This window comes from Harpia harpyja, chromosome 3 (genome assembly GCF_026419915.1).
Source record: "Harpia harpyja isolate bHarHar1 chromosome 3, bHarHar1 primary haplotype, whole genome shotgun sequence".
Classification (NCBI taxonomy): domain Eukaryota; kingdom Metazoa; phylum Chordata; class Aves; order Accipitriformes; family Accipitridae; genus Harpia; species Harpia harpyja.
The window spans coordinates 41,477,625-41,490,613 of NC_068942.1; the positions used below are offsets into that span (position 1 = coordinate 41,477,625).

General features: G+C 43.0%; 1 protein-coding gene across 1 annotated transcript in view; it reads right to left on the reverse strand.

Annotated features, from left to right (window-relative positions):
- LOC128139586 (cytosolic phospholipase A2 epsilon-like) overlaps window positions 1-10,248 on the reverse strand; it is a 35,242-nt gene extending 24,994 nt beyond the window's left edge. The window contains exons 1-2 of the mRNA XM_052782183.1: window positions 10,222-10,248; window positions 7,942-8,014 (exon numbers count right to left, since the gene is read on the reverse strand). Coding sequence (XP_052638143.1) covers window positions 7,942-8,014; window positions 10,222-10,248 — 100 coding nt within the window. The remainder of the gene's footprint in view (window positions 1-7,941; window positions 8,015-10,221) is intronic.
- Between the last annotated feature and the right edge of the window lie 2,741 nt (window positions 10,249-12,989).

Below are 12,989 nucleotides of genomic sequence, written 5' to 3' on the forward strand. Positions count from 1 at the left end.
TTTCATTGTTGAGCTGAAAGGGAACTCTTCAAAAAAGGGTAGTTAAGACTGGTTCTAAACAAATAGGAAAAGATGAATACCTTTGCCAGGCAGACATTCAAAAAGATTGCCAATTTAATAGCAGAATATGATGCAAGCACCAGCACCAAAATTTGTGAGTGAATCTTACCTTTAACCTTCACTGGCTACTACTGCAGCACTACTTTATTGGCTCCTGCTAAGGATGCAGTCATACAGTGCCTGAGAGAGAAGCCATAGTCTCACTTCAACACTGTCACACATCTTTTCAGCAATTGTGGACTATCACAGCCATGTTAAATCTAGCCTCTCTACATTGGCCTCCCACATAATAGCAAATCACATCTGGCTTCTTGGTCCTTATCTACAAGTAATCAATGTCCTCAGTTCAGCAAAAAGGTTGCCTGAAGCTACTCTCTGGAGACCATCACTGATAAAGGTCCTCAAGCTCTATGAATCTCAGCTGTGGGCAAGGCTTTCCCAGGCACTGCTCTGAGTCTTCAGAATAAACCTCCACCGGAACTAAGACATACCACAGGCCTTATCACATTGTGCTTTTAGCGTACAGCTCACCTCAGGAGCACTAATCTAGATGTGTGTGAAGGAACACTGAGAGAGCACAGATGCATAAAACAAAACAGGTCTCTGCTCAGAGAGTACAGGAAAGAATGAATCATTGATTACAGTTATCAGTCACACTGCTTAATACATAACTGGATGAACTGCAGTTACTGCTGTCTTGATGAAACCAGAACAACCAGGACAGAACTAGAACAGATTCTGGAGGCTCTTTAACAGTGTATAAGAAAATCTATTGGGAATCAATAAACAAAAATGCATTTAAATGTATTTTTCACAATAAAATACTGAAGATGAGAAGTTGTACCACCTTCTCCTGCCTCAAAAATCTTGAAGAAATTCCTGCAATAAGTAAATGTCTGTTATCAATCTTCATATTATTTATGTACTTCTTTGAATGTCCAAATTACAACTAATAGTACTGTAAACACAGATCTGCTGGTACTCAATTTGTGGTTACTGTTCAGTGTCAAGCAAAGTATACTTTGGTCTTAAACTCAACACATCATTGTGCAACAGTAAGCAGGATATAGAGTAAAATATGGTCCCTATCAAGGATGATAAAAAACTCCAAGGTACCATAACTTTTAAGAAGATGTGGGAAACTGTAAGCATGGGAAAAGGCAATGCTCAGTTTACTTTCCTAAGCAGTGAGAAGGTGTTACACAGTTCAGCCCAAGGAAATTTGTAAATATAGAAAGCCTATTCAGAAATCAAAGCACATACTTCATCATCATTATCTGTTCACAACTGCTGAAGTTGCTTACATACGTTTGAAAGAAACTGCATGCTAATCTTGTGCTGTTATTTATTAGCGCAGCACTTCATGAAACGCATCCCAGCTCTTGCAGAAGCATCCATCCAGGTCTGCTGGAACTTTCTGAGTGCAAACTAGAAAGTCACAACCTGAGCAGAGTCTGCCACTGCCTTTTAACTCTGCAAGCCAAATGGCAGAGGAGGAGTAAAGGGTCACGAATTGCTGCACGGACCTGCGTCCTCTCAAAAGGTTCTACATTGCTGCCATTGTCACCTACTCATTCCAGCCTCACTTCTCCACCCAAGCTTCTCCCTTGTTCATTTCCATTGCCTCCACCCTTTTCAAACCTGTTTTAAAACAGGTTTTGACATTTTAAAAAATTATAAAACAGTTGAAAAGCTGTTTCAACCACTTGTTAACTAGAAGCCTCCTCGAAACAAGAGGATAATGAAGTCTACTAGGAACATGTAGTACCATCACAAAAGGCTTTAAAGATCAATGAAGGACAGCTGCAATACCACCTGTGCTGGTACAGTATTAGAGCATAGTAGCTGCTCTCACCTTTGCCTTTGAGACAGAAATGAACTTAACATTTACCTAAGGTTCTTTACTTGTTTTACCAGTGCTTCAGCCGGTAATCGGTTCATCCTCCTAATGCCCCTGTGAGGCTCCTAATGCCCTTGCTGAGGTCCTTGCTTTAGAGATGAGGAACTGTTGTTTTGAGGAATCTCATCTTCTCCAAGGTTACACCAAGAATCCGAAGGAAGTCATGGGGGAACATTGCACATAATACCTTTAACTGCCAGAACAGCTTTCTGTTCTTGCACACAGAAGTACACAGAAGCCAGCATGACTGCAAGAAGATGTACGTGTACCTACATACAACTGATACCCAGCAGTAGAGACGCAATTATTTCCACAGCTGTAGGGAGGTGCCCTGACCAAGAACCCTAAACAAATAACGTATTAATGAGCTCCTTGATTATACATAGCATTGTCCTTTTTAGTGGCAGCTTACGTTGCTATCAAGGCACAAAGCAGGCTTTTCATCTCCACACCTCTTGCCATGTATACAATGCAATACAATTGCATACAATACAATATACACTGCGCTCTATACACTACACTCCATCATGGCCATCAAAGACTTGAGAAAGGGAAAAACCTGGAAATAATCTCTTAGGCTAGAGAACACAAAATGGGTAACCTGAGGGAAACTAGTTTTTTTGCATGTGTTTAGGTGGTAGCAATGAACCGAGGAAGAGTAGGAGCAGACTTGGATAACACGAGTAGATGAAACCAAAAGGAAGGTTGAATAGAAAGGAACAGAGGTTGTTAAGAACTGCAGCTGTGAAGTTGATTCACATAATATTCACTGAGATTATCCATCATTTGTTACTCATATTATTAACTGTGGTTACGACTTTGTTATTATAAACATCAGTCAGGACCAGGGCTCCATTTTGACAGGTACCTTAGCAGTTATGCAATTAGATCTTGATCTTGATCTAATCAGCTCACAATTACAGTAAGAAAAGCCCTGCTTCAGGATATGACATCACAGGGAGGAGCTTCTGGTGATTAACAGTTGCTTTTATACCTGTTTGTTTCAGTTTCTTAACCAGTTAGGAAATCCTTGTTTACAGGCCTTGTTGCAACTTGGCAGCTATCCACGTAACTAATTCTCTGTCCTTGTGCAGATTCCCATTGCTGAGCATTTGTCCTGGGCTGCTTTTAGGATTTCTGTCCGTTAACGCAAAGGCAGCCTGTCTGAGCAGCCAGCGGCATCAGGAACTTAGACGAGATGCCCTGAAAAGACACCAGTGCTCTCCTTAAAAGGACCATGTCCCAGGATTTCTCTTAATCACGGCAAAAGTCAGTGACCACACTCATTTTGACAGGGAAGCGATTTCACCCTAAAGCAAACATGCCATTAGCACTGGCTGGCCCAGGCAGCTGCCTGCTGGCACTGCCCGTGCTACCTGCCTGCCCTCTTTGCACAAAGACTGGTGCTGCCCCCTCACACCAGTGCTGCAGTCCAAGATGCGTGCACATCTTCAATCAGTCCTTTCCGCACGCAACAGCTTCCTTCAGAGAACATGGCAATGAAAGGGATTTCATTATTATGATGGTGTTACATGGGATTTAGGTGATACAAGGAAAAACATTAGTAGTACTGCCTTCCAACTTTTAAAATCAATGGTCAGAGTAGTATTTGAGTTTGCTATGAAATTACATAGCAACAAGGCTCAGATTTAACAAGACCCAGATTTAATACTATGGTTAAAGAAAAGCCTAAAGCTTTACCTAATGAGAATGCTGATTGAGATTAGCTTGTCATATTAAAAAAAAAGGAGCTGTAGGCCATTCCCAGAAAAGATTTCTGGAGCCTTGGACTTTGCTAAATACAAAGTAGGGCAAGCCAATATTTTTAAAGACATTTTTTGTCTCCTGAAGGGAATATTTCTGTGAAATACAAGTATGTAGAAGATGTTACTTTATATTTCACTTGTAGCCCATGAAACAAGCAGGTTTCTCTCCGATAGGTATCAATTTGCAGTGTAGAAGATATTTATTTTCCCTCCTGGAAAATCAGTGAACCCTGCCACTGAGAAAAGGGCCATGCTAAACCAGCTGTGCGAGGCAGCCTGTGGCCTTCTGTGATTGCAGCAGCAGCCTCTGGGAACAGCGAGTGCCGGGTGTGCTCCCACAGGACCATGCACAGCGAGGCATGTCTAGGCAGTCATACTGAAAACAAGATCTGCTCTGGGGAATTTACACAGCGCGGGTCTAGTTCCTGTTGTAATTGGCACACAGAGGGTAAAATGCAGTGGTACTTGGCCAACAGAGAAGTCTCTCCAGAAACAAACTCTCCCATGGTTAGACGGTGGAAATGCAGAGCACTGCATAAAGGTAGCTTCAAGGGGCCTTCAAAGGCTTCTATGAAGAAATGGGTGGGGGGACTTGAATATGAAAGCTATGCCCTCTTCCAGCGATCTTGGCTGGTGGACCAGCCCTTGGAAAACCAAGAGTTTTGCAACAGCTGATCCCTTCCCACATGTGGGAAGCCTTCTGAAAGTCAATCTCCACTACGTCAGCTGACAGGGAAAGGAAGGGAAGATCATTGGAAGTCACTGGATGGCAGAACAAATTCAAGGCCTTTCAGCAGTGAAGGCAAAACTGATTTTTGCCACTACAAGGATGAGGCATTGAGATTGCAGCAAAGGTTTCAGTGACATGGAAACCAGAGGCTGTTGTTGATGCATAGAGTTCATGTGGGTTCAAGAGCAGACTGGAGGTGTTGCTGCATTCATAGAAAAACTGTATTTGGCCTGGGAAGTTACCAACTCTGAAGTGATCAAAGGCTGGGAGAGCACATTTTGCAGAGCACACTATATACTTTCACTCTACTCTCATACTCCTCCCCACACAGCAGGAGAGACCTTTGGTCCGATCCAGCGCAGCTGTTCTTGTGTCCCTGTGCACTGCAATGGGGGTGCAGAAACGTGGAGAGCCCAGGCACCTCAGCTTGTGACTCTTGCTTCTGATGCTGCCAATGGCTCCCTGTTTTGCCAGTGCCTGAAGCTAGCCCTGCTGGATGATCTGTGCTCAGACCATGGGCAACTAACACTTCTCTCCAAAATCTCCACATACCATCCTATACAGTTGCAGAGAAATAGCACCATCCAGGCAGTGAATCCAGATTTTGCAGAAATGGTGGATGTGTTTATGAAGGCTTGTGACAGCCACAAAGCTTTCGCAGTTTTAAAGCAAGAGACAGCTGCAGTCATGCAGCTGTTAGTAAGTTTTCTGCCATTTTTGGAATAGATAGAGAGGGGCATTTGTCTTTGTGTGAGATGCAGAAAAGGCCTTTTCAGGCCAGCCTGAAAAGGACCAGCTTTTCTCAAGTAGGCATTTCTGCTGCCCATGCAAGGCAAAGAGAAAAAAGAAATGTCCGTAACTATTTAATCAGCAATATAAGTATATAGACCTCCCCAAGAACAACATCCTGAAACTGGACCTGGTGTTTTCCTATGACACTGAGAAAGAGCATCTGGGTTCCTGTTCAGTGCAAACTGAGCTGAAAAATATCAAAGTAAAATCCCTTAGTGGCCTCCAAGTGCCAAGCATTTTGGGTATGGCTATTAAATACAAACACTACTTTTGACTCAGGAGCCAGATCTCTGAGCCACAACTCTCATGAACCACAGATCTCTTGGAAGAGTGGGGCAGGGAAAAGCATGCTTCGATGCTTGTCCGGCCCCAAAACATTTATTATAGGCCAGTTCTGGGGACATACTGTCAATCCAGATGAAACTTTGGACTGGTCTGGCATCACTATTGTTACAACTTTTGACAGGGAAAATTCAGCCAAACTCAAACATGTCCAGAAATTGCAACAGCTGTATCTTGTGAATGATATGTACTATTCTGTAGTTGCCTCATAACTTACATAATGTAGTAGCAAATCCTTCTGATTCTTGAGTAAGCCTTATTCCTATCAGATTTCAACACACATTACTAGCCTGATTATTGTTATTATGCTCACACCACGTACAAATACAACCTTTTGTCTGACACAAAGGGAAAAGGTCAGGAGATCATGATTATAGATGATTGCCACAGCTGTCCTATAATAAAAAACCAAGTCCTATATTATATGACGTGCAAGATCTAAGGAGGCACAGACACTGTGGGTTGCGGGTAGCAGTCCCTCTGCACAAGGAGGACACTTTAGCTGTAGAGTGCCACAGCTGAAGAAAAGCAAAGCATACTCATCTTTAACAGGCAGTCTTCCAAAAACCACAGCTTGGTCTAATCAGACTCTGACTCCAACAAAGCACCAATGGCTCTTTGCAGTTTGAATTATTTCTTTCAACTCTCTGTCCTCACCTCTGTCTCTCTTAACAACTTTGAATTGTACAGAAATAATGATTAAAACAAATAAATATGAGTGGGAAATATAATCTTTTCCTAAAATATATTTTGAGCCAAATATATTTCAAATATTTACAAATATTTGAATAAATACATTAATTACATGACAAATACATTCCCACAAAAAATATTAAAAAAAGAAAAAAATCACTTTTGAGCGAAGACTAATCCTGGGAAAGTAAATATCTGCAGAAAGGTAACTTGCTTCTGATTCTCAGAGGGAAAACAAAATGTGGTGCTCTGTTGCACAATAAAGAAAGGGAACTGGGATGGGGAATGGACAAGGCTGCTCCTCTCAGACCCTCGCACCTAGCACTGCTTCTTCTGGCTCTTGCCAGCAAAGATCTTCATCCACATTTGGCTTTGGAAGTAAATCTCCAGTGATATAGCTTCATACCTGCAACCAAGCAGTCAAACATCTGCTCAAAATGAAGATACAGGATAAAGACTAATAAAAGATAAAGAGCTAAGATAAATAGCTATGGATTTCTGGAAGTTCTTTGGTCCTTAACAATGTAAAGGCTGTCATTTCCAATCATTACAAAATTCTGAGAAAGTAATAAACATCCCTGATTTGATTTTAAGGCCAGAGGCAGATATTTGTTTATCAGTTCTGTAGGTGGTTATCTTGATGCTATTGGCTGTCAGGGCAACTTAGGCGTTCCCTTGGGCTGGTATCATTTATGCCAGAAAACAGTTCAACTGAGATTAAAAAGACAGAGAGGGAACTGAACAATCTTTTCATTCTTCTCTGAAGATGTTTTCAAGAAAAGGCAATATTCCTGTGCTACGCTTAACAGCAGAAATGCAAAAATTGAATAATAATTTCCATGGAGGCAAATACTCTTGCTGAGTTCACTTGGTCTTACTTAATATGCAAGGTTCATATTCATTTCCTTTCCATTGCACTCCTGGTTTGTTCTTTCTCTCTGAGGCAGATATTTGAGTTGACCTTCAGCTCGCTTTCTCCTACCTGAGTAACTGCTGAAATTTTTCTCTCTTCACTTCCACTTCCACCCATTCCACCAAGTCCCCAGAAACATTTCAATGGTACTGGTTTTGTCTTGAAAGTCTGGTATTTTGAATACATTTCAGTAAACATTTGACAGAAAAAAAAGTTGTTTGACAACAAGATATATAATGCTCCTCTTTTTTTTTTTTTTTAAGCAAAAAGAAATTCAGAGGTGCCTGTATGTATTTCTGCTGATTGCAAAAAACAGACAGGTACGGAAGATGATACCAAAGCTCCCATGTTACAGCACAGGCTCTGGCAGCCACTTGACATCAGTGCTGGCATTTTTGTCGAGAAGCAGAGGTGCATCCTGAATCTCAGTGCATCAAAAACTGCAACTGAGAATTAACAGCTGAATTTGTTCAGCAAAACTGGCTCTGAAGCTTGTTAGCAGTGAAGATGCTTTACAGTAAACCACAGTAGACCTTTGATATTTCCATTAATAGTAACATTCTATAAACTGAAAGATATTGTTTATACAAAACTGTATTCTAAGAATAGTCCAAATTCAAATATGCATCAATATTTGAAACCATGGTGACACTTCATACACAGATACAAGTTACAGTGCTTGCTTATATTCTCTGCTTTCAGAACTGAATTACTGGGAACCACAAGGAAAGACTGTGATACTCACACAGATCTGCCTTTCTCAGATTTCTCATTCTTATGATTTTCACAGAGAGTGAGCAGCACGGGCATTCTTCACTCTGCAGAAAAAATTACAAAGTTATTACCTGCATTAACATTAAATTTTTTATGCTCCCATAAATGCGTGTTGCAATTTTCAAAGCCATGCAGCAAAATTGGAAGATGAACTACTTGCACTGCTATGGAAGTTAAAACCATGTCTATGTAGAGTTAAAAAAAAGAGGCAGAAAAAGAAGAAATATTCCTCTGTGTATATATGTCATTGATGGAAGAAATAACAGTAAAATGGATAACAAAGTAAAATAGATAACATGGTAAAATGGTTTTAAATGAAAGCTTGCATTACATGACAGGACATTTTAATGTAAAAGGAATCTTTATCAACAATTAAGCTGGAAAAATAAGCTAGCGAAGAGTGAGCATGCATGAGAAGCACCTCTGTTAAACATCTGTATACAAAGATAAAATAAGTTTAATTCTCTTGAAGAGTTGAAATTTCACAGGGAAAGCAGATATTTTCTTCAGATAATTTTACTTAGTAAAAATGGCAAGTTTCCATTTAAAATCTTTATCAGGAACTTTTCCCAGAAATGGTGAAGAGCAAATACATGAAAAGTTGTGAGGTGTTCAGCTATTGCAGTCAGGAAGAGGAAAATGAGGGGATACAAAGAACTGCTAGGAAACAGAAACAATCCATGGTAAAATTGTCCCAGAAGAAAATGAAACTGTTCAGTGAGTGAGGCACCACCAGCACAAATGCAGCAGAACCTACACGAAAGAAAACAGCTTACAAAGAGATGTTAATGAAACTTCCCCACACAAACCAGATGCTGGGTACTTGCAAAAAGGATCATTAACTGAAATGTCAAGCACAGAAGGAAAGACAAATAACTAGACAGAACCCAAACAAATTATTAATTCTTGCAAATTTTAATACCTGAAACTTTAGCTATTGCTTCACTGGAAGTCCTTATCTAATCCCTTCTCCCACTCTCTGCTAGCAAAATGACTCCATTAAATCCCTTTAGGGGGATTACGTCACTCCTTTTGGCAGTTAGGAATTGACCCAGCTGAGAAGTTGCGTACAAACTCCCCTATCACTCTTGAATTATGATAAGCTGACCTTGGTCTGTATTTTAAGTCTCACTTCAAAACAGAAGTGCTTGTTTTCATGTCTTCTGTCTGGATTCGGGTTCTGGATGGAATAATTCTCCTGCTCCCCCCCACACACACACCCCAAGAAGCCTCTACTTTTGCTCTTCTCATGAGGCTGTTTCAGTGGCTAAGGGCAAGGGGAAGATCAGAGAGGACTGCCCCATTCCTTGCTTTGTACACGTACTTTCCACACAAAGACCATTGCCAGACTCTGTTCATTACTCTCCCCTCCTTTCAAAAGGATGAAACTGTAGATCCTTAGTGTTTCTTTAACCAGTTTGCTTAGACATTCACACTTTTTATTTCTTAAGCCATGGGGATCCCACTTTTGAGGTCTCCAAGTATTAATGCACACTTACGCTAACACACATCTGTGTTATAGAGAGGTGCTCTATAATCTCCATTTTACAAGAGGGGAAGCACGGCACAGAATGATTAAATAAGTTGCTCATAGTCAAACAGCAGGTTAATTTCAGAGCTGAGAAGAGAACAAGTATGTTGACTCCCTGGAGCCCAACAGGCAGTTTTAGGGCTTTCCCTCCCGGTTATGTTCCACAAAACCAGTAATAATAAAAAAAAAATATTCTGAGAGATTATGGACAAAGGCAGATCAAGATTTTCTTGGATGTCAGTCGTGCACAGATATCAAACTAGGACCATCTTTGTGTCCATGATTAATCACTGTCTTTAGTCAGTGACCATCCTGTGTACACCACTACCAGGTGGCTGCTAGCACAGCTATCTGGGCACAGCGTATGACTACACTCATAGCTGGCAAATGCTGTGCTGTAGAAGAGCTCAATTTACATAATCCTTGCATCAAACCACAGATTCAGTCCAAATCCACAGCAAGCTCCTGTGAGGCACCTCAGACTCCTTGCCAGCCTCCACGTGAATCACCCACTGTGGCTGAACTTCACTACCAAAAGTGCCTCCACAGGGCAGCCAATATCAGCTATCAGTCATCCTGACATAAATAAGTAAATACATACATGAATTTGGGACTAACAGCTCCCAATTCCTCTTCCAGGCACCAGAATCCCAGTCACAAACCCACCTCAGGTCATCTTCAGCTTCTAATGAATTACAGTCTGAATTTTCACGCTCTTACCTCATGAGCACTCCAGTATGAGCCCATCGTGCTCCCAGCCACGTACAAGTCAGATAGGGATGTCACTTCACTGTTAGAGGCAACGGCTGGCAGTGACTCACGAAGTACCTCTGCAAACTTCAAGGAGGCACCTGCTGAGGAGCAAGTGGCTTATCCATGCCCCACCTTCCTTATTGCCTGAAAGGGAAAGTATGAAGAGAGAAAGGGAGGGGATTTGCTGAGTTTATTTGATAGCTAAACACCAGAGGTGCATGTTGGGGGAAGGCTGTACACACGAAGGTGCCAAGAGTTATTAGCAACTCAAGATAAGGGAGTGATAACACACAGCACTTACGCATGGATACCTATGACCTGGCAGCAGTGCACAAATCAGAGAAGATAACAGCAGCTACACATTGGCTGGAAGAAAACAGAGCTCTACAGCACCCCAAACAACAACCAAAAGTATTGTAGATGGAACAACTTTAAAAGAACTTCTATTTCAACCAAATTTTATTCATTTTCCTTTTTTTGGAGGTAGAGGGGGTTGAGTTGCTTGCTGGTAGATGGTTCCCCAATTTCATTCATATACTTGTCAGGCAGATACATGTTTTTGTGCTTTCCGAACCCTTCCACAAACACAAAACTTCTGAGTAAACCAAGACAAAAAGTTCTCCTCCAAATTAGGGCATACATTGATTCATCTTAAATGCTAACATCTAGATGTTTTAAACATAATGCTGTGTCATCAAATTATGATGACACCCATCTTTTCCATTTTCTGGCAGAAAACTGTGCAGCAGCAGATACGCAGGTGAATAGCCCTTGCACAGGTCCAGCTACTAATATGCCCTGATGTCTGATATGAAATGACCACTTGAGAGCTGCAGGAGGTGATACTATACACTCACCCCTCCTACCCAAGGGGTATGTTCTGCAGGAGTTTCCTCCACAGCAAGTGCTGCAGAGCATGGAGCTGGAGGGAGGCCATCCCAGACACTGGCAGTCAAGTGCCTCTGCTAGAATAGGACTGTCGTGGTTTAAACCCAGCCGGTAACGAAGCACCACGCAGCCGCTCGCTCACTCCTCCCCCCCGCTGGCCACAGTGGGATGAGGAGAAAATGTAAAGAAAGGCTCGTGGGTCAAGATAAGGACTGGGAGGGATCACTCACCACTTATGGTCACGAGCAAAAGACAGGTTCAACTTGGGGAAAAACCAAAATCAATTTAATTTACTACAAATCAAAACAAAACAAGGATATTAAGAAGTAAAACCAAACCTTAGAACACCTTCCCCCCACCCCTCCCCCCTTCCCGGCTCAACTCCACTCCCCATTTTCTCTCCCTCCTCCCACCCCAGCAGCGCAGGGGGACGGGGAATGGGGGTTGGGGTCTGTTCCTCACACGCTGTCTCTGCTGCTCCTTCCTCCTCAGGGGCAGGACTCCTCACTCCTACCCTGCTCCACCGTGGGGTCCCTCCCACGGGAGACAGTCCTCCATGAACTGCTCCAGCGTGAGTCCTTTCCACAGGCTGCAGTTCCTTCCCTGGCAAGGGTCCTTTCTGCAGGCCAATCTTCAGTCACAGGCTGCTCCAGTGCGGGCTTTCCCATGGAGTCCCGGCCATCTTGGGGGGCATCCCCCTGCTCGGGTGTCCTCCTCTCTCCCCAGACTGCAGGTGGGCATCTGCTCCCCCGCTCCCCTCCGTGGGCTGGGGGGGACAGCCTGCCGCCTCACCACGGGCTGCAGGGGCATCCCCTCCTCCCCCTCCTTCCTCACTGACCTCGGTGTCTGCAGAGGGGTTCCTCTCACATCCCAATCCCCCAACTCACTGCAGGTTCCCCCCCTCTTAAATCCGTTCTCCCAGAGGCACTACCACTGTAACTGATGGACTCAACCTGGGCCAGCGGCGGGTCCAACTTGGAGCCGGGGAAGGTTCCAGCAGCTTCTCACAGGAGCTGGCCCTGCGGCCCCCTCCCCCGCCACACAAACCCCTAACAAGAACCTGGTAGTAGTCCCAGCACAGGCACCTGGGACAAGACATGTAGTGTGAACATATAGCAAATGGAGAATCCACTAACAGAAAACATTGTGACAATGTCTGAGAAACTACTATTTCTGGTTTGATTCAGATTATCTGAGATTTTAGGGTGCATAACAAATTCTGACAAGGGACATAGAGAAGGTGGAGCAGGCTGTAGGAGGGATCCTCAGAGGACTGTTTCCCTTGTTTCAAGAATACGTGTTTTCTGGCCAGTCTGGGGCTGATAAAACCAGGAAGGAGCAGGTGCTCACCATTTGCTATCAGAAAATCTACAGGCAAAGTTAAGCACAGTATCTAATCCGGACAAAAAAATCCCCAATGAGGGCCAACAGCTGAAAAGTGAAACTGAACCAGAGTACCTCACGGACCCCACAGACTGCAAAGCTGATGCAATACCCAGATCTTTGCAATAACAGGAGGACTCTGAGAAATATGATGACACCCTGCCTGGCAGGTGTTAAGGATTCAGTCACGATGCCTATTTTGACAGTTTGAGTATCTTATTTTGAGCTCATCGGTGGCTGCTCAGGTAAAACAGTGGACAGGATTTTAGAAGATAAGGTTGAAATTGCCTATATGTACCTTGTTGGGAAATTTGTTGAGAGAAAAGACTCGTCTATGGCTCTTGCCTACTTCTTTTAGGCCAGGTTACACAAGGAGTTGAGGGCCTCCTGTAAGTCTAATCCTGTCTGGCCTTTGACGAACTCCCAGCTGCCAGCACTTGCCTTTCTTTCACGATGCTTCTGTG